Source organism: Zalophus californianus, chromosome 2 (assembly GCF_009762305.2).
Source record: "Zalophus californianus isolate mZalCal1 chromosome 2, mZalCal1.pri.v2, whole genome shotgun sequence".
NCBI lineage: Eukaryota > Metazoa > Chordata > Mammalia > Carnivora > Otariidae > Zalophus > Zalophus californianus.
In genome coordinates, this window is record NC_045596.1 from 66,447,006 (window position 1) to 66,474,006 (window position 27,001).

At 42.5% G+C, this 27,001-nt stretch overlaps 1 protein-coding gene across 6 annotated transcripts in view; it reads left to right on the plus strand.

Annotated features, from left to right (window-relative positions):
* ENOPH1 (enolase-phosphatase 1) overlaps positions 1–19,028 on the plus strand; it is a 39,710-nt gene extending 20,682 nt beyond the window's left edge. For 4 of the 6 annotated variants that reach the window (XM_027598321.1, XM_027598320.1, XM_027598316.1 and 1 more), the window contains exons 2-6: positions 5,911–6,012; positions 7,637–7,836; positions 10,365–10,497; positions 12,444–12,567; positions 17,927–19,028. In XM_027598321.1, the coding sequence (XP_027454122.1) occupies positions 7,712–7,836; positions 10,365–10,497; positions 12,444–12,567; positions 17,927–18,066 (522 nt within the window). In that variant the 5' untranslated portion in view covers positions 5,911–6,012; positions 7,637–7,711 and the 3' untranslated portion in view covers positions 18,067–19,028. Of the gene's footprint in view, positions 1–4,128; positions 4,160–5,910; positions 6,125–7,636; positions 7,837–10,364; positions 10,498–12,443; positions 12,568–17,926 lie in introns of those variants that run through there. The other 2 variants (XM_027598322.1, XM_027598317.2) reach the window with 2 other exon arrangements.
* The last annotated feature ends 7,973 nt before the right edge of the window (positions 19,029–27,001 follow it).

Consider the following 27,001-nt stretch of genomic DNA (forward strand, 5'->3'; position numbering starts at 1 on the left):
ATATTTGAAAGTTGCTAAGAAAGTAGATCTTAAAAGTTCTCATCACAAGAAAATATTTGTGTGGTGATGGATGTTAACTAGGCTTATTATGGTGATCATTCCATAATATATTTTTTTAAAGATTTTATTTATTTGAGAGAGAGACAGATAGTGACAGAGATAGCAAGAGAGAGCACAAATGGGGAGGAGAGGGAGAAGCAGGCTCCTGCTAAGCAGGGAGCCCGACGTTGGGCTTGATCCCAGGACCCTAAGATTATGACCTGAGCCGAAGGTAGACGCTTAACTGCCTGAGCCACCCAAGCGCCCCTCATTCCACAATATTATATGCATCTATCAAATCACTATGTTATACATCTAAAACTAATATATGTCAATTATATTTCAATTAAAAAAGACATTATACACTGTCATTGCAGAAAATAGGTAAGCAAAAAAACAAAAAAACCTTTGTAAATGGCCATGTTCCCCTTGATTTTGTTTTATGCATTAGATATTCCCCAGAATGGAATCATGCTGTATATTTGAAACCTGTTTTCTTATTTAGATAATGTGATTTCTTTCTTCCTTTCTTTTTTTAAGATTTTATTTACTTGACAGAGAGCACAAGTAGGCAGAGTGGCAGGCAGAGGGAGAGGGAGAAGCAGGCTCCCCGCTGAGCAGGGAGCCCGATGTGGGGCTCAATCCCAGGACCCTAGGATCATGACCTGAGCTGAAGGCAGCCGCTTAACCGACTGAGCCACCCAGGCACCCCGAGAATGTGATTTGTTTCTAAGACCCATCAACCCACTTAATTTTCCTTTGCTTTTTATCTTCTGAGATTAAGAGAAAAATAGTAGTCCACCAGTATTGCCTTTGTGTTGTTTAATTTTCTGGGTGAAAAAAAAATTATTTTTATTTAAAAAAAATTTTATTTTATTTTTGAAGATTTTATTTATTTGCCAGAGAGTGAGAGTGAGAGCATAAGCAGGGGGAGCAGCAGAGACAGAGAAGCAGACTCCCCGCTGAGCAGGGAGCCCAACGTGGGGCTCGATCCCAGGACCCCGGGATCATGACCTGAGCCAAAGGCAGATGCTTAACCGATTGAGCCACCCAGGCGCTCCTTATTTTTAAGTAGGTTCCATGCCCAATGTGGGGCTTGAACTCACAACCCTGAGATTAAGGGTCACATGCTCTACCGACTGAGCCAGCTAGGCACCCCCGGCTGAAAAAGTTTTAAGTTCTCAAATACTTTAGATCATTTGTTGTACTGTGTGGTTCATTGGAAGTCTTTTAAAATAGTTCCTTTAAATAGCTATACTCTAAGTATTACCCATTACCTTTTTATTATCCATTTTCCTCAAAGGAGACTTGAGTAAACATTATAGCGACTATTTAATTTTTATTGATTCTGTGACCTTTTTATTAAAATAACCACTTGACCATAAAGCAAATCCATATTTGGACTTCTAAACATTAATGAGGCAACTTGTTTAATTAGATGTTCAGAAATGTTGTGGCCCTTAAGGAGACTTAATGGAGTTCTTTCAGAAAGCTACCATTGAGTTGCATGGAGTAATATAAATTGCTGCTTGCATAGTATCCCCTCCAGCAGTTATAGTGGAACTTAATCATAGTCCCCTGAAAGACAAATACTCTTATTTAGTTCTATGGCCTTTTGTTATGTGTACTACTAAACCGTAACAGCCCCTTAGGTGCCTGGTGGACTAAACATATTTCACATGTTTATAGAACCCTGGGTTTATTGCAGCATTTTTTTCATACTATAGTATTCTGAAATTACCCATAAATGGATTATGACTGAAATTAAAACATTTGTCATCACACTTATTTCTGGAATTACTTTTAAAGCCTGAAAATGTTCAGTGGGCAGTGTTGGGCAATAAGCACTAGCTTTACCAACTCTTTTTTTAGAGCATTCTTATATGATATCATAACACATGTAATTCATATAATTACTGGCTTTTTAAAAAATAAGCAACTTGAAGGCATTTCATTTATTTTATAAAATAGGTTGCTCAAAAAGTATGTTGAAAGGATAGGATAAAATCTTCATAATTTAGTTATTTGCCCCATGTACCTTTATATGATGCAATAACACTGCACTAAAATAGAAGTCTGCTAATATGTCTACCCCAGGTAGTCTTGATAGTCCACATGTTATATACTAAGTTCTGCCTTCGTGGCCTAGCTTGTGTGTTTACTTGGTGCACAGGGGAGTTTTATGGCTAGAGGAAAGGGGCAAATTAGATGATCAGGAATTCTGAAGTAATCTCTAACTTTTAAAGCTTTTCTTAAAAGTTCAAAGTTGTTTGAAACCTTGCAGCTTTTATTTCTGTGAGTCCTCTGAGGAGAGAGGCTGTGGTTCATAACTCTTTTATCAGAAGTATCTGGCACTCAGTAGGTCCTCAGTAAAAGTTGAATGTGAATTCATTGTGCTTGTGATTTATCCTCTGGGAACTTCTCTGCTATTTGTCACTAAATTTGGGTCAAAGGTGATCCTTGCCCCATTTAAATGTTTTCTGTGCTGGAGAATATAAGTGATAAGGTTTAGGTCCTATCTATCTATCTATCTATCTATCTATCTATCTATCTATCTATCTATTTATCTGTCTATCTCTAATTACTACAATGACCTTGCTCGGTATTATCATTCCCATTTAGCAGATGAGAAAACCGAGGCTCAGAGAGGATAAGTTGAACATAGCAGTAAAAGGCAGAGGTAGGACCCCGGCCTGGCATACTGCCCAGAGTCATTTCTTCTCCCACAGAAGTTAAGGACTTGGGCTCCTGGGATTCACAGGCTCTTCATAAATTGTTCTTGGGACCAGTAAAGCTGGATTAGGAAATTGGGCTTTGTGAAGCACAAAGTACTATAGCACGGCATCCGTTTTTATACCTTTTGAGTACTTCAGCTTTTCAGTTATTGGGAGGCCCTGAATCTACCAACAGTTTTCCCCCAGGAATGTTTCCAGTTTGAGAATTGGGGAATAATGGAGATGGGACATTAGAGGAGGACGGCCAAGGGGAAAGAAGCAGGTAGAGGATGAGGGATCAAAGTTGACTTGTTTTTTAATTGTCAAACATTTTAAATAAGGAAGAATAAGGATTAAGATAATTACCATGCACCTCCCACAAAGCTTATTAGATTTTATACTATTTTGTCTCAGATCTTAAAGAAATAAAACATTACGGATATAACTGAGACTCTTGAGTACCTCTCATTTTGTGTTAGAGTTTTATTTATATGTTAGCATTTATATTCATGTTTATAATTTAAGTGCACTGATTTTTAACTATATATTTTATTTATTTTTTTATTTTTTAAAGATTTTATTTATTTGTCAGAGAGAGAGATAGCGAGAGCAGGAACACAAGCAGGGGGAGTGGGAGAGGGAGAAGCAGGCTCCTTGCTGAGCAGGGAGCCCGATGCGGGGCTCGATCCCAGGACCCTGGGATCATGGCCTGAGCCGAAGGCAGACGCTTAAAGACTGAGCCACCCAGGCGCCCCTAACTGCTGTATATTGTTTTAGAGTATGAATGAATATACCCGAGCTTATTCTCTAGCTGATGAAGATCTAGGTTGCTTCCATTGATTTTGTTGTAAAATATAGTATTTTAGTAGTATTGCAGTATTGCAGTAAACATTTTTTTACTTTCCTCTTTGTGCACATGTATTAGAGTTTGTCTATGGTACATGTCTAGGGGAGGACTGGATGTGTGTGCACAAAACCTTCAGGTTTTCTCTGTCTTCTCCAACAGCCTTCTTGAGTGGGGAGGCCAGCTTGCCGTCTACCACAGTGTGTGAGTGGGGGGGGGGGTAGATGGAAGGAAGGACAAGGAGGGGCACGATGGGAAGACCTAGTCTTTAAAGGAAAGCAGAAGTATAGCAGTATGGTAAAAGGAATCTTGCACAGAAAGCAAGCTGTCAGTCTCAGCTCTTCATTTTCCTTCTTTGAGATCAGGAATGAGTTTTTATTGAGCTCGAACAAGGCTGTTCTGTCAAGTACGCTGAACAGTTTGCTTGATTACACTGTATGGCTTTTGAGTCTGCTGAATGATCCATTACTTACCGGAATGCCACATGAGAACAAGCAAAATTGAATGACTTCTTTATTTTTACTAGGGCAGGTGAAACTTGGATAATGTGTTACGAAGAGAGGTAAATGCTTCAGCCCTACTATTTATTTATTGATCTATCTTTTTTTGTTGAAATACAGTTGATACACAGTATTATATTAGTTGCAGGTGTGCAGCAGTATTGGACATTTATATACATTAGGAAATGATCACCACAATAAGCTTAATTACCATCCATAACCATACGAAGTTATTACAGTGTTCTTGACTGTATTCCCTATGCTGTACTTTATATCCCCGTGACTTCTTTACCTTCTAACTGGAAATTACAAAGGGCGTTCAGTAAATATTTGAATAAATAAATGAGTGAATGAGTTTAAATAAACAGACTTCTTGAGTTCAACTTGATTATAGAATTTTCCTTACGATATAAGACCACCTCTGAGTTGTATACTTGGGGTCTACGCTCCTAGCATATATTCATTTTCTGGCTTTTTTAGACAGGTAATTGCTGAGACTGTTGCAGGGTCATCACTCTCTGGATTTGTACAGCATTCTGCTCCAACTCTGCTTGTCTCACCCATTGCACCATGTTGCAAGTCTTGGTTTGCCTGCCAGCCTCCTGTCTCCCCACTAAATTCTTAAGCTTATTGAGAAAGGAACTCTGACATATTTTGTCTTTTCAATTCCCTTTTGCATGCCCCACTAGTAAATGCTAAAAAAAATTATTGAATGTGCCACATTTGATTTGAAAAGATACATATGCTCAATTGTAAGTAAATACAAATTTTGACCTAAGAGAAATCACCTTGCCAATGTATGGATTATTGACAGGGTATTTATCTTTGAATTGTCTTGCCCATCACTGTCTTATAGGGTGTTCTATGGGGAGTCTGATTACCAAGAAAGAATCACGGTGATCAAAAAAATTTTTTTTCTTTTTTTTTTTTTAAAGATTTTATTTATTTGTTTGACAGAGAGAGACATAGTGAGAGAGGGAACACAAGTAGGGGGAGCGGCAGACAGAGGGAGAAGCAGGCTTCCCCGTGGAGCAGGAAGCCCGATGTGAGGCTCAATCCCAGGACCCTGGGATCACGACCTGAGCCGAAGGCAGACGCTTAACGACTGAGCCACCCAGGCGCCCGATCAAAAAATTTTTTTAAGCATTTGTCGTGCATGGACACCACTCTTCAGCAGATATTTGAGTTGTGTACAAGTCCCAAGTACTGTGTGTGTATCAGCGATACAGCTGTGAGCAAGATATACTTGATCCCTGCCCTCACGGACCTTGGTCTAGCAATCTGGTTTAGGAGTCAGCGGACTCTCTGTAAAGAGCCGAACAGATGTTTAGACTTTGTGGACCATATGATTTTGGTTACAAATACTCTGCCATTGTGGCCCAAAAGTAGCCTCTGACACTATAATCAAATGAGTGTGGCCGTTTCCAGTAAAACTTCATTTACAGGGAGCACCTGGCTGGCTCAGTTGGTAGAGCGTGTGACTCTTGATCTCCGGGTGGTGAGTTCAAGCCCCACATTGGGTGTAGAGCTTACTTAAAAAACAAAAACAAAAACAAAAAATCTTCATTTACAAAAACAGGAGATGTCAATCTGGCTTTGGCCCATGGGCCATAGTTGGCTGACTCTTGACCTAGTTCATTTGTTTCTTGGTCTTTGTTTCTGTAGCCACAACAGAAATTTTCATATTTTCCATGTAGGTTTCAGTGGCTTACTTGCTACAGTTCACAGAGGTAAGATTGTTGAAGAACTTGATCTCAGGCAAATGACAAGCTAATTCTTGTTTGTTTGTTTGTTTTTTAACTTGTTTATCCAGGACATTTTATTTCCTTACATCAGAGAAAATGTTAAAGAGTATCTTCAGACACATTGGGAAGAAGAGGAGTGCCAGCAGGACGTCAGTCTTTTGAGGAAACAGGTTGGGACATTGCTCTTCCATTGCTTCCACACTCCCAAGTGTCTGAGAATTGAGGATGCCCGGAGACAGATGTGCTCTGAACGTACTGCAAAATAAGCGCTCTGGATTCACGGTGCTTGGACTTTGCGGTGACTTGCTTAGGAATTCACAGAACATAATTAAATGGCCAGATCATGGCAGTTTATTGTCTCTACAGTTGCCTCTTGCTGGAGCTGTTTCGATTGCATAGAAATGTCATGTATTTTTTCTTATTTTTTTAAGTTTATTATTATTTTTTTAAGATTTTATTTATTTATTTGACATTGAGAGAGACAGCGAGAGAGGGAACACACTCAGGGGGGAGTGGGGGAGGGAGAAGCAGACACTTCACTGAGCAGGGAGCCTGATGCTGGCTCAATCCCAGTACACTGGGGTCATGACCTGAGCTGAAGGCAGACGCTTAACAACTGAGCCACCCAGGTGCCCCGTCATGTATTTTTAAAACGAAGCTTTTTCTGGGTAGTGTGCAAGAGATTTTGGTGCCATCTCGCCACATTTTTCATTATTGTCTTCCAGTGATTCTCTTGTCTCTCCTGCCCCCTGCACAGCGCTCCTGGGGCCTCACCTCCACATAGCCCCGTAGACCTTGCACCCCGCTCACACTAGGCCCATCTTTGTCTCCTGTGCTACTCTGCTCTGTTCTCTGCCCGGTTTACGGTCCGTTTTTCCTTCCGCATTCTGTGCTGTAGAACTATTCGTTTTCTTCTTCAAATTGCTTCAGTGGCAAAGATCTTACACACTGTGCAGGGTGAACTCTATGACAGTTATTTTCTAGTTTGTTTTCTACATTGGATGATGTGGAATGCTCTAGAAATGTTTTTTGGTTGGGAGTTGGGATCGGAAATATAGCCTTTGGGCCATGGGGTATTTGGGTTTGTTAAATGTTCTAGATAACTCTGGGTTAGTCTGAAACACTCCCCTCCCTTAGCTTTCTGTTGTCTCAACTCTTATTGAAATTACATATTCCCCCACTATAGTTTGTATATCATTGGTCTTTAGAAATTGGACATATGCCTCATCACAGAGTCATTGTTTTAAGTAGCTGTTAGGTTTTGGGGGGCAAGATGAGGAAAACTGCAAGATACTGAAAAAGAACCAACCCCAGGCATTGCTTTGCTAGCTTGGTTTTTTTTTTGCTAGCTTGTTTTTATTGAATTCCAGGCATTAACAGATTTTGTTGACATTTTCTTTGTTTCTTCCTCGGTTCATTATAGCGCCGAGAAAATGATCAGATTTAACTGAAGTCCTGGTTTGTTGATCCCTGTAAGTGAATCAACACACTGGGTCCTACTATATCAGTTTATCATTATATGCTGTCTCTCTCATGTACACCATGTCTCTCCATTTAAATTTCAGCTTTAGCAATATATGAAAGGTGATGCGAATTTATTAATTATAATCCACTTTCCTTTAGGAATCATTCATATCAGCACCAAAGTGTAAGATACTTTAATTTGTAACAGTGCTGGGTGCCAGTGATAGTTGGAGAAAGTTGGTCCGCTGGGTTTTCGGGTCTCATTTTAAGTGATCTTTTTTAAAATTAGAATAAGTAAGAAACAAACTTCATGTTGTTTATGACTTAAAGGCTGAAGAGGATGCCCACCTGGATGGGGCTGTTCCCATCCCTGCCTCATCTGGGAATGGAGATGACCTGCAGCAGATGATCCAAGCCGTGGTGGATAATGTGTGCTGGCAGATGTCTCTGGACCGGAAGACCACGGCGCTGAAACAGCTGCAGGGCCACATGTGGAGGGCGGCATTCGCAGCTGGGCGCATGAAAGCCGAGTATGTAGCTGCTCAAGGAGCTCTAAACATTTCACCAGCCCCGAAACCCAGTACATTTTCCACTGGTCCTCTCTCTGTGTGATTTTTGTTAGTTGTGTGATTAGTCAAATAGATAAAATCAACATTCCTTTTATTTTATTTTATATTTTTAAAGAATTTATTTATCTGTTTGAGAGAGAGCGTGATGAGAGAACGAGGGGTGGGCAGAGGCAGAGAGAGAAGCAGGCTCTCTGCCGAGCAGGGAGCCCGATGTGGGGCTCGACCCCAGGACTCCGGAATCATGACCTGAGCCGAAGGCAGACACAACCAACTGACCCACTCAGGTGCCCCACATTCTTTTTATTTTAACAAGCAAGTGTGTGTTTTGTTTTTTCAAAGCCGGGATAAAGCATTCCACCCAGCTAAGTTCCCCAGAGCAGCATGCCTGGCTTTGTGGGATGGTTGAGGACTTTGATCCCAGTTTAAAACAGCTTCCCAGAAAATGGTGACTTCTTTGAGCTCAGTCATATTTGATCTTTAGCAGACAGTCCTGTCGGGCTGCTTCTCAGAGCTGTTAGGTTACCGGCTTTCTGCTCTGCTAGAGAAGGAAGAATGCTTTGAGATTATTTACATACCATTTTGGGGTTACTCAGAGTGTCAGCAGTACCGCTCAGTCCTGTGTTGTTACCGCACCTTCCACAGACCATCTGAGTCTGGGTTGTGGTGTTCCTGAAAGCCTTCCTGCCGAAGGAAGACTCGTGAGGCTTGTATTGCTGGGGAATTTTTTTTTTTTTAAAGATTCTATTTTTAAGTAATCTACACCCAACGTGGGGCTCAAATTTACAACCCTGAGATCAAGAGTCACATGCTCTACTGACTGAGCCAGCCAGGCGCCCTGCTAAGAAATTCTTTTTTTTTTAGATTTTTATTTATTTGTCAGAGAGAGGGAGCACAAGCAGGGGGAGCAGCAGAGGGAGAGGGAGAAGCAGGCTCCTCACTGAGCAGGGAGCCCGATGTGGGACCCGATCCCAGGAGCCTGGGATCATGACCCGAGCCAAAGGCAGACGCTTAACGACTGAGCCACCCAGGCGTCTACCTGCTAAGAAATTCTTAATAAGACACTGCCACTAAGGATTTTGGGTCATTGCCTGACGTACACCCTAAGATCTAAGACTACTTCTAGTTGCTATATTTCTTTTGTTTTTCTATCGAATGAAATGCCATTCCTTTATTTATGTACTTTACAAGGGGCTTCCAGTTTTTCATATTTTTTTTTAAGATTTTATTTATTTCTTAGAGAGCGCGCACTGGGCAAAGGGAGAAGAGAAGCTGACTCCCCGCTGAGCGAGGAGCCTGATTCCTGGGCTCAATCCCAGGGCCCTAAGATCATCACCTGAGCCGAAGTCAGATGCTTCACCTTAACTGACTGAGCCACCCAAGCACCCCAGGGGGCTTCCACTTTTTAAAGGATGCATTAGAATATCCACTAGTTCACTATATAAAACACTAAAGAGTGGAGCCGAGAGAGGATGCTTGAACTAGTTATAGTTAGTCCTTCCTTGTCTCGGACTGGTTTCCGTAATTATAAAACCAGAGACTTGAAATAAGTTACTTTAGACTTCTAAGCCCTGAGTTGGAACAATAACAATCTGCAGATTCAACGTGGAAAAATCCTGTCTCTATGATTGCAAATAACACACAAAGTAACCCACAATTATGTGTGCTGGTTTCAAACTAGTTCATCTCTTTCTTTCAATTAGTGTAATCCATTAGGCTGTTTTATCCAGTAGGAGATTTCCCTGACATTTTCCAGTTAATCTTTTAAAAATGGTTCCACATTCCAAGTTCCTTGTGCTTCTCTTTTCACCTATTTCTGCGATAATTCCACCACCGAATATGGAAGACGGTGAAGTGGGAAGCAGGACTTTGTGTCAGGAATCAGAAAAACTAGGCACTGTTTGCTGATTAGCTAATGTGAGATGGTACAAGTCTCTTAACTGTTTTGTTAGGTAATTTTTTTTCTATATTTTAAAACCTTTAGGTTTTCTTAGTTCTCAAGAAATGGAGTTCCATTTTCTAGCTAGTCACATATGAGTAGCTTTGAACCCTCAAATGTTTTTCTTGTAACTGTTTGGGAGCAAATCTTTTTAAAGGCATTTCCATGCTTTCTGAAGGCCCACTGGACATCATGTAACCTCTTGTCATAATTACATCGAAGATTACATAATTGTTATTTTTTTTAGTTCCTTGGGAATTTAAAAAAGCACTTTATTTCATCCCTTATTTGTAATCACTTTTTACTGTCGTTAGTGTGGCTGTCTGTCAAAAACTTGTCTCTCCACCTACATTGTTGCTTCTAATCTGCTGTGGTTCTGGAGTCCCAGTGACAAGCTTGTTAGGTCAGCAGGAGTTCGCAGTCTCTTGGAAGGTGCTTCTCATGGTGACTTAATTGGGCTCAAATGAAAGAAACTTGTTAAAGCTATTTTGACTGGTTTTCATCAGGCTAGATACCATGTTCCTGCATTTGAACTTGATGGTCTTTCCTCTAGGTTCTTCGAAGATGTAGTTCCAGCAGTCCGGAAATGGAGAGAGGCTGGAATGAAGGTGTATATCTATTCTTCAGGGAGTGTAGAGGCCCAGAAGCTATTATTTGGGCATTCTACAGAGGGAGATATTCTTGAGGTAGGTTACCCGATTACTCTGTTTCTCTGATGCTATCAAAGCATGAAATAATGAATCTTAAAGGAATATCCTACAGTTATAAGCTAAGTCAGCATTCAGATCACCGCATGTATATATGCTAAGCAGGTGGTAAAGAAAAGTGGATAGACTGGTGAATGCATTCGAGGGAAGGGTGAAATGTTTCTGTCTTACCGGTCTTGGCATTGGAGGTTCTTAAGCTGTTGTTAGTAACGATCACCAGGGGAGTTTGTTCAAAGTGTAGATCCCTGGGCCGTGCTTCCTAGCACATCTGCATTGGCAGGTCTGGGATGGGGGGGTCAGGAATATATATATGTATATGTAATACAGCTAATAAGATACGAGCTGGCTTGTAAATCAGCTTTCTTGCCAACATTAGAAAATTGTCCACGCAGATGAAACTAATGGCCCACTTCTGGTTGTTTCAAGTAGCTGGTGAGCAGCAGTACAATAGTGGCACGTGCCCCATCCAAACACATGCACACATACACTTCTTTAACGAAACAGAGTGCAAGGTAGATTCATTTGTTTCTGGCACCTTGGAGAGAAAACAGATTTTATTTTAGCAGAAACCTCATTCTTCTGTAAGAGAACTGGGTGTGTTATCAAACGGTGATATGTTAAGGCCACCTGTTACCTTTCTTGTAGATGAGAAAATTCCTGCCAGCTCCTCTGTCCCACCATCCTTGCGCCCTCTGGGGACAGGGTGGGCACTGGGAAAAGGGAAGGCATTTAGGACTTTTTTTTTTTAAGATTTTATTTAATTTTTTGACAGAGAGACAACACAAGCAGGAGGAGTGGGAGAGGGAGAAGCAGGCGTCCCGCTGAGCAGGGAGCCCGATGCGGGGCTCGATCCTAGGACCCTGGGATCATGACCTGAGCCGAAGGCAGGCGCTTAATGACTGAGTCACCCAGGTGCCTCGCATTTAGGACTTTAAAAAGAAAGCCAACTAACCGAATACAAGCTGAACTTAGTGAAATGCAGTAGGTCACTCAGCCAACTATCTTTTAAATAAGTACTTATTGAGCCTCTACCATGCACAGAGAAAACTTTGTCTTTGGAGATGTTGTATTCTCATTTTAGTACTTCCCTGCGTTTTATCTTAGTTTAAATCAAATATTAAATCAGGAATAAGACCCTTTAATACGTGTATCTCCTCTGAATACAGATGTAAGCTACTCTTTTGTGTTCTCTGATGGAACAGACGGTAAGGTGATAGTAGATAATACACAATAGTTACTTACTGAATTCAATGATAAAAATGTACTTGCTTATATACCTCTAACTCTTGCCTAACACAATAGACCAAAAGCTCAAAGGTCAGCAGCAGAGAAAGAAAGTTAAGTAGCAGCTTAATAATGAGGCAGGTTAGAGAAATCTGTTCATTCTGGGATCAAAAGGACAATGTTCAGGACCTGTCATCAGGAGTGAAACCGAGTCCAATAAGTAATTTGAGTGCAAATAGGGTTTTAAGGATAGCCGAAGGCAGTCGCTTAACCAACTGAGCCACCCAGGCGCCCAGGGTTTTAAGGATAGAAAGTCGGGCATGTATGTATTTTTTTTAACAGTTTTGATATTATTTCATTCAAGTACTTCCCCAAGTATCTATCAAATATTTCTTCAAAGGAACATGGGCATGTATATTTTAAAAGATTTTGGATATAAAATTCATGCTAATCAAAGAAAACCAAGTAAATTGTAACATGATTTTATATACATTGAATTGGTAGTTTTCTTCCAAATGTTTATTTCTATAAGATCTTACTTTATTTTCTGTAGCCTGCATAAAGTTCTCTATTAAGGGATTATTTATTGAAGGGACAAAATCACTATGATTGTTAACGTATTTCAGAGCAAATGGAGGAGAGACAAAGGGTTGGGTTGCAAGTGTATTTATAACATTAGTCTTTTCTTTCCCTGTGTGCAGCTTGTTGATGGGCACTTTGATACCAAGATTGGACACAAAGTGGAGAGTGAGAGTTACCGAAAGATTGCAAGCAGCATTGGGTGCTCAACCAACAACATCTTGTTTCTAACGGACGTTACTCTAGGTGAGTAATGTGACTCCTTATATTGTATACTCCAGGGTAGGTGCTGAGCCTGGCTCTGCAAACACATGGCCTCTGTAAAGAAAATTTGTGTGGACCCTTGAAAAATGAAACAGGTTTATAAAAAGAAGCCATGAACCAACTGATCCATGTTTCTCTCCATTTCCCCATCCTTGGGGGTTGTGTGTGGGCAAGTGGCACTGGAAAGACTGGATCTTCTCAATGTAACTCTTATCCATGGTTCCCCACCCATCCTTCTGTACGTGTACACACACACACACACACACACACACACACACACACACACACACGAAATGGTAAAATAACAAAGGAGAGTTTAAGGGATGTCATTGTGGGAAGGAGCATGCAGGCAAGGGTATGAGGGTAGGTGCATGGTTAGTTAGAGACATAAAGTGTATGTTATACACATAATGGACCTGATCATGTGAATTTAACAGCAGTGACATAAGCTAAAAACAAAAAAAGAAACAAAAAGCTATAGGAAAAGAGAACTCATTTTTGCCTCTTTGTTCCAGTTGATGAGCACTGCCCCACAGTGAGTAGGAGCCTCCTCTCTACCTTCCCTCAGGGGATCTCAGGCCCCAAGCACCCCTCATGCTCTGAACCTCTGGCCTTGTTGCTCGTGATTCACCTGTTTAAAGACAGGCATCTTTTTTAGCCACCATGGCCCTCTTATTATATATAGTATGTTATTACTTTAAAGAGTGAATGCAAGTAACAGTATATACTGTACTGTATTGGTAATTTCAGTGAGTTCAAGAGTACTTTGGACCAAATGTAAAACTCACACTCCAGCTCCTGTGTGAGAATGGAGACCCTCTAGAGAATTACAGCAGGAAACTGTAGTGAATGAGGAAACAAGCAGCTGCAGGTGAAGTGGTAGTGGCTGCCGGCCAAAGGTTGGGCTCTGGTTCTCCTCTGGAAGCCTCTGCTGGGTAAGGCTTTCCCACCCTCCCCCACCTGGCTCCAGCTTTGGATTGTGCACTCATTGTCCTTAGAGTTTGTGCATCTCCCAGGGGGCCCACTTTTGGTGTGTTTATAATTGCACCTGTATTTGAGGGCAGTTCTTTATATTTGTGTTCCTTCTGCTCACTTTGGATTGTAAGTTTCACCTCCCATCTACCCCAGAGCAGGAGTTTGTGTACCATGCAGCTGCCCTGACATTCTGTCTGGGTCAGCAGGATGGGGAAGGGCATTTAGGAAAAGAGGCCAAGGGCTGGGTGCTCTCTTGCCAGGTTGGCTTTTTGTGACTCCTGGGGCCCTTGGAGTCTGTAGGCCGTCTCCCTCTCTCTGGTCTTTCCTATCTTGTCATGGAACTAGAGTCACCCCTACCCCCTGGGACTTTTAGAGATAGGGCCCAGAGGCAAATCCAAGCTGCTGACAAAGATATCTTACCAGAGGTAGTGTGTATGAACAGTATTCTTTCTCTGCTGCTGACCTTTGAGCTTTTGGTCTGTTGTGTTAGGCAAGTTAGAGGTATATATCAAATATTGCTAAGTTTAAACCACTTTGCTAAGTGGTTTAAAAAAAAAATCTTAAGCAGCATAGATCATGTAATGCCTTCAAAAAGTTATAATGTTTTCTAGAGAAAGAAAGACTTAATTTTACCTGACATACAGTAGACGTTCAGTAATTGTTAAATTTCAGGCCTTGGTGAATGTAGACTGAAAGCTTTGATCCAGGTACATGGTACCAGATCACAGCCATTTGTTATCTTGAGTTTTGAAAACTCAGCAGATTGCATGTCTTACATGTCCTGGCTTGGGTCAGCTTCAGAGTCGAAGGGTTTCTACAAAACTGTTTTCTGCATCCTGGAGAACTTTACATCTACTTTTGGACCGCACTGAAGGAGAGGAACAGACAGACGCACGGACACACTGCTTCAGGGTTCCCTGTGTAACTAGGTCGCCAGGCCGCATAAATGTACCATCGGTGAGCATCAGCCTTGACAAAGCCATTTCACCTGGCCTCTACCCTGGATTGTAAATATTTGCCTATCTAATTTCTCTATAGAAACTTTTGCCAATTCAAAGCTATGATATACCCTCCCTTGTGAATGGCTTTTGGGCGCTTAGAGTAGTGGGGTGAGGAGGTTGCTTTACTGTCTCCATAGGTTCAGGGTGTGAAACACAGCAGTCTCTGTGAGGAAGGGTAATTTGAAGACCTTTTACTTTATTTTGTTCCTTATGGAAAGGAGATAGCTAGGCCTTGCTCTGCTGAGGTTAGCTGCTTTAATCTGTGAATTGCTTTTCTGTCATCATTCATATGGAAGGGGCTGTTGGAGAGGCAGATCCGTGGTTTGCCCTCTGTTTTATTTCCTAGCCTTTGGATGGTAAGTTTCTGCAGGCTTAGAATTAGAGAACTGCTTTGTGGCTGGAGCTCCCCATGTAGTCAACCTGTCCTGAGTATTCTGGGATTGAATGTGTTGTGATCCCCAGATCTTCGCCCCATTCCTCACTTTTTGGCTACTATTAATAATTATAATCCCTGCTCTAGTAAGATCGCATACAGGTTCTTCATATTCCTGTCTTTAGCCACATTTTCTTTTCTAGTTGTTATCATAGTACATCTATAATTTTATGTCTTTCTCTTTTAAGCCATTTCCTTGGGCTGCAGTCCCAGAAACTATTCTTAACTTTAGCGAATAGAGATAATCCCCAAATTGGCCTCAAAACAAAATTAGCTTTCTCCAAGGTCTCTGCACGGAGGTTTTGTTCTTGTCCCTCATCTTTTGCCAGCTCCACACCCATTTAGGCAGTGGGGCCAGAACTGGGCTCATGTGTAGCTGGGATGGGGCCAGGCAGCTGGCTGCTTGCCTTGTTCTTTTCTATTATTTCTGATCCTGTGTTTTTGGTACCACATGCCCAGACTCCATTGCCAAGGCAGAATGGAAGACTAAGTTGATATCCCAGATAACATCCAAGTATGAAAGAGAGATCCGAAAGACTTTTTCCTCTCGGAGGAAAGGAGGGCGGTCCAGGGTTTTAAGTCAGTATTATGCCAGCAAGGCAAATAGATGCTTAGGGACAACACTTGCCTGGTGGTGGTCTGGGTAAGAGGGTGAATGTGCAACAGCCACTAGCTAGTGTCAGGTCCCACGTGCATCATGATAGCTCAACTCAGTTGGGATCGTGGGTTGCTAGTCAAGAGGAAAGCTGTGCTTGAGGCAGTCAGGCTGAGGACTGGGATGAGTAGAATGACCCCTGCAGAGTTTACCTGGAGGAAGGGATTTCCACATGAAGAGGGGATGGTTTAGCACTTTGTTTGCTCTGGGAAGCTGACAGCCCTTTCACAGGAAGAGAAGCTAGACACTTAAGGTGGGTCGATGGAAGAGAGAGCTTTGCCCCACTTACTCTCTCCGGGAACTTCTCATCTCTTTCAGCACTGCTGCCCTTTAGCCCGTTCGGATGATGTGACTGTTTTCCAAAGGTTTGGAAGCCACTGAGATTTCTTATTACACCAGATCTAAACTCCATAGAACGTGGTTCAGATTCTTTGCCAGTTTTGCTCTGTCTGTTCAGATATGCCCCACCTGACCCGTGTCCTGTCTCCCACACTCTCTCGCTCCATTCTTCCGATATTTATACGTGTATTTTATGTCTGCCCAGAATGCCTCCTCTCTTGGCAGTTTTTTTTCCTCGAAACTTCTGATCAAAACTTACCTTCTGTGCTGAGAAATCATGTGTTAAATTGCAGATCGTAATTCAGTAGTTCCATGTTGGGGAGTTGAGATTCTGCATTTCTTTTCTTTTTTTAATTTTTTAAAAAGATTGTATTTATTTAGAGAGTGAGCGAGTGGGGGAGGGGCAGAGGGAGAGAGAGAATCTCCAGCTGACTCCCTGCTGAGTGCGGAGCCTGATGCAGGGCTTGATCCTATGACCCTGAGATCATGACCCGAGCCGAAATCAAGAGTCGGATGCTTAACCCACTGAGCCACCCAGGCACCCCAGAGATTCTGCATTTCTAACAAGCTTGCACGTGATTCTCCTGCTACAGGTCCACAGGTCACATTTGGAATAGTATTGTTCTAGAGCAGGAGTTGGCAAGCTCGTTCTGCAAAGGGCCGGGTAGTGTATTTTAGGCTCTGCAGGCCCTACTGTCTCTGTCACAACTCTTAAACTCTGTCCTGGTAGTGGAAAAGCAGCCATAGACAATACACAGATGAACGGGCATGACTGTGTTTCCATAAAACTTTATTTACAAAAGTACGTGGCAGGTCATCATTTGCTCGCCCTTGTTCTAGAGCACAGACCAGAGAGTCGGGCTCACACTTTCAAACTTTAGCTCTGCCACTCACTAGCTCTCACTTTCCATGTCTCTAAAATGGGGATAGTAATACTACCTCAGGGTTGTTGTGAAGATTTAGATGAGAATGGGAGCTCCACGAAGGCAGGAGCTTTGTTTTGTTCATATATGTCTGTTCCTAGAAGAATACCTGGTACATCGTAGGTGCTAAACTAATATAAGGTATTAGCTGTTATTTTTCACACGTACGCAGGATGGAGAGAGGAATGTAACCCAAGGCATATTAGAGATATCCCCTGCTGTACCTGGCTTACCTAGTTTTATTTTACTAGTACTATTTTTCTTTCACCCACCATGCAGTCACTGATCTTAAGGCGCTCACAGTCTAATGAGAAGAGACCACAGGTAATAACGTGTCCGTTCATAGAGTGGTGATAGAGCTAAACACAAAGCGCTAAAGGAGCGCACGGGCTGCTCTAATACACATGGCAGTCATTCTGGAAGGTAAGATACTTGAGCTGAACTTTGAGGAGTAGAAGTTTGCCAGGCAAAAAGCATGGGCAGGCTGGCCAGGGAGTAGGGCATATTTGGGCTCCTGATGTGACAGCCGGGACTTTGGCCTGATTGGCCAAAGTCTTGGGCTTCCATTGGTCCCATCTCTCCCCGACTGGTATTATTACTGACAGCCTGACTTTTGGGAAACGCTCAGTTTTCTGTGCGACTGATGGGAGGGAATGGAGGAAAGTTGTGGCCAGAATGTGGCTCTTTCCTTCTGCGTTCATAACTACTTAATAAAAGCTCAGACGTCTAGGATATGCTCTTCACTATACACCAGGCCGGGGAAGTCTAGCCCATTCTAGTCTGCCAGGTACAGTCATGTATTTCTAAACATTTTTTATTATAGAAGTATTACAATTACATAAAAGAAAGAATAATGTGCTTAGACCCCGCCCCCCGTATGCCCATCTTCTAGCTTCAACAATGATCAGATAGGAGCCCAACTTGTTTTTTCCTCCCCCACATGCCCCTGATTACCTTGAGGCGAATCTCAGACGTCACATGTTGATGTTTCTGACATATACTTTGATTCTCACAGAGGCCAGCGCTGCCGAGGAAGCGGATGTGCACGTCGCTGTGGTGGTGAGACCCGGCAACGCGGGGCTGACAGACGATGAGAAGACTTACTACAGCCTCATCACATCCTTCAGCGAACTGTACCTGCCCTCCTCAGCGTAGAGCAGGAGCCGTAAGGAACACCAGCCTGGCCTCACAGACTTCTCCCTGTAGTCTAGTTTTATTCTAATCGTCAAAGTAACTTACTTAAAAAGCCATATATACACACACATAGGTATGCAAGTGTATATATGTGTATGTGTAAATTGCCTTCCACAGGCACAGAAGTGGGGAAAAAAAAATCTCCGTTCAGTGAAAAGGAACCTTATTTAAAGATGCTTTCTATGTAGAAATTGTTTGAAACCACAACTCTAACCCTTACTGAGGGCAAAATGTAGCCGATAGAAGAATTACCACAGTGCAGATCACACGTGTTATGTTTATCAAGTCATGTTACCGACATGGAAAGGTAGGTTCGAGAAGTTATTCAGAAGCCTTGTTATTTTAAAAACTGGAAGTAATTCACAGACTTATTATAATTCATTCCCCTTTTAAATTATGAGTTAGAAGATTGTGACAGCTGAATTTCAAAATATTAGCCTCCCTCATACAAAAGACAGAGCCATTTGTTTCTGCTCCAAAAGAGAGCAAAAATGGGAGAGGAAACTCATTTGAATCTTGATGAAGCAAGCATCTCTTACTGAAGAAACTTGAGCTAATCGTTGTGGCGCCCCCAGCAAGCGGTTGCCTTACCAATGAAAACGGTGCATTGATACAACTTAATGTTTAAGAGAATAGTCCTAATCCTGCCAGTTGTTATCATTATGGATTTTATAGTTGCCTTTCTAACTACTTTTTAGCAGTTTGAGAATATAGGTTGCTATTTACTATTGAAAAACAAAAGGTTTACTGAAATCATTCCATAAGACCCTTCTAGAAGAGCCCTAATAATGTAATATTTTCCTCAGAAATGGATGTGAAGAGTGTAAATTTTATAACAGCATTATTTATCCTGGTTCAATCCTAATGGGATGTCATGTCAAATTTCATGTTGTTATTAATAAAAACATTTTCTTCTCCATTCAGTTTTATGTAGGTTCCTGAACCGTACTAAGCAAAAGACAAACTGAAGAGAGACTGAGAAAATAAGAACTTTATTTTAGTTTTTGCCTTAATCTTGTGTGTGTGTGTGTGTGTTTTAATGCAATGCCAGTGGAAAATTATTGACTATTATTTGAGTTATATATACATATATGATCTCATGGGTTATTATTTCATTTGGATAGTAAGCATTCCTGTTATGAGTGGGGTCTCTTAGATTTTTGAGAATCTTACATTTGAGATATATAAAACAATGTTTGAAGGAGGCGTGTTTCCTTAAGAAAAACTGTAATGAATCCTGGAGGAATAATTTGGGGGATGCCTTGAATACAAAAAAGTTTTGCAAATTTGAGAGGACAGGGAATATAAAAGACTTTATGTTGATAATTTTTATCTCCTAGTAACTAATTAAGAAGTCTGAGGGCTATGAAAATGTAGAAGGATAGTAAAAGGGAAATGAGTTTAAGTAAATCTTGGAAATGGTAGTGATTTGTAAATGATAAAGCCATAAATGGCAATAAAGTGATGAACTTCCTATGATTTTCAAAAAAGCTCATCAGAAGATGATAGGAAAGCTGTCTCTTAATGCCAATAAAGGAATAATAGGAAAAGTGAGGAAGAAATTAGAGAAAATTATGCACCAGAGTCTTGATTAGAAAGGAATTAAGCGTGCCTGGATGGCTAAGTCAAGTAAGCTTCTGACTCTTGGTTTCGGCTCAGGCCATGATCTCACTCAAGGTTGTGAGATTGAGCCCCACATTGGGCTCCACGCTGGAGCCTACTTAACAAAAAAGAAAAAAGAAAAGGAAGGAATTAAAGAAAAAGGAGGGTGATCAGTATGTAGCCCAAAGAGAATTGAGGTAGAGGTGTTGTTATAGTCTGTCTGGGCCGCTCTGACAAAATCCCAGAGACCTGGGTGGCTTATAAACAACAAAATTTTATTTCTCATGGTTCTGGAGGCTGGGAAGTCTGAGATCATGGTGCTGGCAAATTCACTGGTGAGAGCCCATTTCCTCACAGACCAAAGTCGTCTTTCTATAACCTCACATAGTGGAAGGGGCGAAGGAGCGTTCTTTGGGCGACTTTTATAAGGGCACTAATCCGGGGTGCTTGACCGGCTCAGTTGATAGAGCAGAGACTCTTGATCTTGGGGTCCTGGGTTTGAGCCCCATGTTGGGCATAGAGATCACATAAAAAATACATACATGTGTGTATGTGTATGTGTGTGTATAGAATATATATACACATACATACATATATAGCCCTGATCCCATTTATGAGGGTTCCACCAAAGGCCCCACCTCCAAATACCATCACCTTGGGGGTTAGATTTCAACATATGGATTTTGAGGGGGACACAGGAATTGAGTGTACAGCAAGAGGCATTTCCTGTCCGTGATGAAAAGGGTAACAGAAAAACTTACTTATTTACTTATTGAGGGGAAGAGAGAGAAGGGGGGGAGGGGCAAAGGGAGAGGGAGAGAGAGAATCTATCCCCTGAGCTCGGAGCCCAGTGGGGGCTCGATCTCACAATCCTGAGATCAGACCTGAGCCAAAATCAAGAGACAGACCGGGCACCCCAAGACTAATTTATTTTAAGTAATTGAGAATAGATTCAGGAATAAAGAAAACATTCCAATATCAAATTTCAGTTTGTCAGAGTGGGAGGTGAAAGGAAGGGAAAAAAGTTGAATATTTCTTATACCCTAAGAAACTCATTCACAATTAAATGTTATGGAAAAGGATCTTAGGAAGAACTTGAGGTATAGATTGGTGAAGAGGAAGGAAAAATGCCTAGAAAGCAAGTAGTGAGCTAGGTGGTAAATTGAGAAAAATTCATGGTCCTTAGTAAGGGAAGGAGGAAAAAGTCTCACCTCTGGAATTTCCAAAAAGAGATCAAAGGCATTAAATTTTCTCAGCATTTTGTTTGCAGAGAATATAGGGAAGAAAGACTTCTTAAAACTGTGGCCCTTTTTTATTCCTGTTTGTTAATCCACACCTTCTACCTCAGTTGTGCTCTTTCTTACAATGCCACTGATTTCCAATCTTGGATCAAAACCCAAGTTGATTTCTTAAAGTTTTTCTTTTTTTAAAAGATTTTATTTTTTTAAAAAATTTATTTATGAGAGCGCGCACGCGCGCGCACACACACACACACACACACACACACACACACACACACACACACACCACAGTGGGGGGTCGGGGCGGGGGGGGGGGGCAGCGCGGAGGGAGAGGGACAAGCAGGTTCCCCGCTGAGCAGGGAGCCTGACCCTGGGATCATGACCTGAGTGAAGGCAGATGCTTAACTGAATGAGCCACCCAGGCGCCTTAAAGGTTTTATTTTTAAGTAATTTCTGCAGTAATATGGGGCTCAAACTCACAACCCCCAAGATCAAGAGTTATGAGCCCTACCAACTGAACCAACGAAGCACCCCCAAAACCCAAATTGATTTCTTAGAAGGGGAGCCTCAGACAAAGGGGCTTCTCTGATCTTATCAGCATTTCTAGAGTAACAGGGTTTCCTGTTTGGCCTTCTGGAAGACAAGCCTTAGTTGCTAACCTGAGCTGCTGTCCAGTTTGGAGTCGCACAAGGAAAGGTAAAGATTGAGAGCAGCTGGCGATTTGCTGAGATGGGTGTACAGCAGTCTTTGCCCAGCAGATGGTGCTGTTGCTCCAGAGACCTTATCAAGTGTGCGGCCACCAGATACAGCAGATGTAGCTAAGAGGTGGCCTTAGGAGAGAAAAATGAGTAAAGTTCATTATCCTTAAAAGTCTGTAGCATGATGTTGCAAGAGTCAGAGCAGTTTGGAAAAAATGGCAACAATCCTGAATAAAATCCACCCATTAATATTCCTCTTCTCCTTTATTCCCTAAGTCACATAAAAAAAAACAAACAAAACCCCCAAACAGTCATTTTTGGATAGCCAGTTTTTCCAACTGCAGTATGAAAAAGGACTTGTTTTCAGGTTTAAAATCCCCATCGGGGGCGCCTGGGTGGCTCAGTCGTTAAGCGTCTGCCTTCGGCTCAGGTCATGGTCCCAGGGTCCTGGGATCAAGCCCCACATCGGGCTCCCTGCTCGGCGGGAAGCCTGCTTCTCCCTCCCCCACTCCACCTGCTTGTGTTCCCTCTCTCGCTGTGTCTCTCTGTCAAATAAATACATAAAATCTTAAAAAAAAAATTCCCATCAGAGTACAAAGTTGAATATAATATGTACCCAATTTACTATCCCACTGCTTGAGCCCCAGATGGCACAATGTTATCTTTCACCTAATATTTAAGAATCATTTTCAGTTTTTGCTAACACATTGGAGTAACCAGCAGGAGTAGAATTCACCTTCCTTGCCCAAGTCATTTAGATTTAGCCCAAGTCATTCATTCAAATATTGGTGTTGAGGTATGTGTTAAAAAAAAACAAACCATGCAATATGTCTTGTGTGTCTGTGTGTGCATGTGTACATGCATACAAGAAATAGGGGCAGCTGGGAGAAATCCTGGGGGGAAAATGTACAAACTGTTAACATTTGTTCTATTTAAGGGCATCTGTAATGAATTTGCTGTAAGGGGTCAAAGTCCAATCCTACTCTCCAGGTGCATACTTCTTGGGGGAGGCAGTCAATAAACAGTGAACAACAACAACAAAGCCATGAGCTGTGGCCAAGTAAGAAAAGTCTTGATAGAGAGCCTGGACAGAGCTCTTAGTTTCCGACAGTAGGGAACAGCAAGGAGAGAAGCCAGCAAAGGAGCTAGAAATGGTTTGGGCACTGAGGGACGAAAACCAAGAGAGTGGGCAGGAGAGCCCAGTAAAGAAGGCGGTGCTCGGGTGTGTCTGACGCCGCCAAGAATTCAAGTAAGTTGTGAATGGCCGTGGCCCTTGGATGAGACAAGTGCAGTGTCTGGAGTGCTAGGAACAAAAGTTGAGGAGGGAAGGTGAGGCTAAAGGTTTATCAGTTCTGTTTGTATCCATTTTGTTTACAAAGAACCAACTTGTAGTTTCATGGACTCTCTATTTTTACTTACCTCCACTCTCTTCTCTCTTTCCTTCTGCTTGTTTTGCATTTAGTCTGTTCATCTAGTTCCTTCAGGAGGAAAGTTAGGTTATCGCTTTGAGATCTTTCTTTTTCAATGCAGTCATAGCTTAAATTTACCTCCCAGCCCTGCTCTCACGGCATCCTGTAGGTTTGGTATGGTGCGTTTTGTTTTCATCGTCTCAGAATATTTTCTTATTTCCCTTGTGATTTCTTTTTTGACCGTTGGTTGTTTAAGAGGGTGTTGTTTAGGTGCCACATATTTGTGAACTTTCTAAATTTCCTTCTCTTCATTGATTTCTCATTTCATGCCATTTACTTCGTGAACATACTTTGTATGATCTTTTAAAATGTATCAAGATTTGTTTTGTGGCCTGACATATGGTCTGTACTGGAGAATGTTCTTTGTGCACTGAAGAAAAATGCATATTTGGCTGCTGTCGGGTAGAGGTCTGGAGGTGTTTGTTAAGGTCTGGTTGGTGGACAGTGTTGCTTCAGTCTTTTGTTGCCTCATTTCATCTTCTCTCCAGTTGTTTAGTCCATTATTGAGTGCAGAATACTGAGTGCTCCATCTATTATTGTTGAACCATTTGTCCCTTCAATTTTGTCTGGTAATAAGATACACATCCAGCTTACTCCCAGCCAACTTTCCCCTCCCCCTGCTTATGTCGTGGCCCAAGTGACATCTTTGTACATTGCGTGCCCATCACCCGATTTAGAATTACTGCTCCGTGTCGTGTCTTTTAAATCAGGAGGAAAAAAAAGGAGTTACAAACAAATATACCTTCTTTTAACACTGACCTATTTGTATTAGTTTCCTAGGGCTTCAAAGAACAATTAATAGGGTGGCTTAAAGAAACAAATCTGTTATCTCAGTTCTGGATGCCGAAAGTCTGAAATCAGGGTGTTGGCAGGGTCGGTTCCTTCTGGAAGCACTGAAGGAGAGTCTGCCATGCCTCTGAGCTTCTCCTGACAGCCGACAGGCCTTAGCATTCCTCGGCTCGGAGACACATTGCTGTAGCCCCACCTCCCATCTTCGTGAGGCATTCACCGTCTTCCTCTCCGTCTTCACGTGGCCGGCTCACAAGCACTGGGGTACTGTTGGATTAGGGGCCCACCCAACTCCAGCTCGACCTCATCCTAACTAATTACATCTGCAGGGAGCCTATTTCCAATTAAGGTCACATTCAGAAGTATTGGGGATTAGGACTTCAATATATTTTTGGGGGGTGACAGTTCAACCCATAACACCCGGGAAATGTCAGTGCTTTCCAAAGCCCTTACTTGCCAAAGCATCTCATTCTCTACTCTTTCCTCTCAAGCTTTTCCGTTCCTGGATTGTTCGCCCCAGCTGTTACCCATTCCTCCAGGTAGCTGTGACTAACACATTTGCCTTTAAATGGTTTCGACACGTGCCCGTCGGTAGCTCCCTTGGCACGGGCAGAATTCTTAGTTACCTAAGATAAAGGTGAACCCTTTGAGCCAGTCCTCCAAGGAGCCACTGAACAGGTTGCTATGGACTGAATTGGGTTTCTCGTGCCCCCCCACCGCCACCTCTCTCGAATTCGTATGTTGGGAAGCCCTCACCTCCCATGTGACTCTTTGGAGATTTGGGCTTTTAGGAGGTAAAGTTAAGTGAGGTTATAAGGGTGGGGTCCTAATCCAATCAGATTGATACCTGTGTAAGAGGAAGAAGAGACCCACCAGGGAGCCCTCACCAAAAATCAAATCAGCCAGAACCTTGTTCCTAGACTTCTCAGCCTTCCAGAAGGGTGAGAAAACAAACTTCTGTTGTTTAAAACCCCTTGTCTGTGGTATTTTGTTATAGCAGCCCAGGCTGATGGATACATAGTTCAAAAGCATAATTCCTAGTGAATGAGGCCCGTTGTTCTCCTTCTGGTAGTCTTTCCTGCACCAGAAATACAGGCTGTTACTTTCAAGGCCTCCACTGAGCTGGGGGCCTGGCGTGGGACCAGGATAAGCTGAAACACCCCAAAGCTCTCTGTTCTTACTGAGAGTCAGCTAGATTTTCTTGATTAAGCATCCCCCTGGTTGCTGCGAGCTTTTACTTAGTTTCCAGAATGCTGAAAGAGTTGATTTTGGCGGGTTTTGCCAGTGTGTATGTTGGTGTTTGGAGGGAAGGACTTTGGTGTTCCTTACTCCTCTGTTTTCACTGCTGTCCTCCCACCTGCCCTTTTCACGCCAGGACTTTGACTCTCCAGGCTAGGTTATAAAAAGGCCAGCATCCCTGTCCTTTGTGCAGGAGCTGGGGTCGGGGTACTTGCTCTGGGGAAGCCAGCTTCCATGCTGTGAGGGAGCCCAAATTCGCTCAGGTGGAGAGACCAGGACGAGAGGAACTAGGGCCCCCAACTGACGGCCAGCCCTCAAGTCTGCCTGCTGAGACCCAGACCTCGAGGAGCAGAAACAGGCTGTGTCTGCCATGCCCTGTCTGAATTTCTGACCCCCAGCCTCCACAAGCATAGTAAATGGTGATTTTATGCCGCTGAGTTTTCTGGTGATTGGTTGGGCAGCCATAGTAATTGGAACAGTCACTGGTGCCGAGTGGGGGACATACTTTTTCCTCCCTTCCAGTATAGCTGGGTTGTGAAAGGGCTATGCTGAAGCAGCAGTTAGGAGCATCGAGATTATGGCATTCCTCACCCCTCCCTCCCTCCCTCCAGACAGTGGCATCTCTCGTTCTGCTAGATGTTGCAAGTGTCCCCATCTTCCCAAACGCCCAGACCTGGAACCACAGAGTGTCTGATTTTTCCTTTCCCTTCACCCTCCTGACAGAGAGGAAACAAGTGATGCCCATTATCTTTTTCCTCGTGCCTCCACCAGTTTTGTTCCTTCCTGCCCATCCCTAATAGAATTAGAGATATGATCTGGAAGTCCCCTGTAATTTGAGACCACTGTCTCCTACCAGGGCAATGCAAAAGGTGAGTCACCCAGTCTGTCTCTGGGGTACTTTTAGTCCCTCACCCGACTTTGTTCCTGTGTTGGGTCCAAGCCCTTTTCCTCCAGCTCCTCTTAACTGTCCCTGGCTACAAAGCTAAATTTGACTTACAGAAGTCTAGTGGTATTAGATATTATTCTAATATTGACTGTTAAATAAATCCCTTCGTGCTGCTTTCTCTGGAAATACTCATGCAACAACTTACAGCTTTTTCTTTGTCCTGGCCCAAACAGCATTTGTAGGGAGAGTTTTTGATGAGTTAAATTTAAAAATCTGAATATAGCCTACAGGGTCAGCTCAGCTTCTTACCATAAAAACATGAAAAAATGCAGTTTTCATCAGGTAAGAACCCAGTTAGCCCTACTATTTTATTTTTGAAGCTACACGAGAAGAAAGTCTGGTATGGACAGAGTTTGTAGAGGATTATTTCAGGCCCTATTTAGAACGTGAGTCTTTAACATGTGCTAGTTACAGCAGACATTATAAGAAATAACCCTTTTTATAATCTAGAACTTCCTCAAGACGCGGAAAGCTGTTTGCTATGGGAAGCAGGAGAATGATGGCATCCTCTGAAATCTCACCATATTACCATTGTTTCCTAAATAACTTGAATGTTGAGCAGTTCACATTTTTTTTGAGAGAGAGACTGTGTGAGCAGGGGGGTGGCAGAGGGAGAGGGAAAGAGAGAAACCTCGGGCATTACACCCAGGGCAGAGCCGATGCGGGGCTCCGTCTCCGAGCCCTGAGATCATGACCTGATTCGAAATCAAGAGTTAGACGCTTAACAAACTGAGCCACCCAGGTGCCCCAAGCAGCTCATATATAAGAGATTAAATCTTGAAAAAAGAAAAAAGGAAAAGGGGGCAGCTACCAGTCATTTATTGTGAAAGTATTTATGAACCACTAAACTCTGTGCTGGGCACTGTTTAGTTGCCAGGTATGTGACAGACGTGGGTCCTTTGGGCTCTCTAA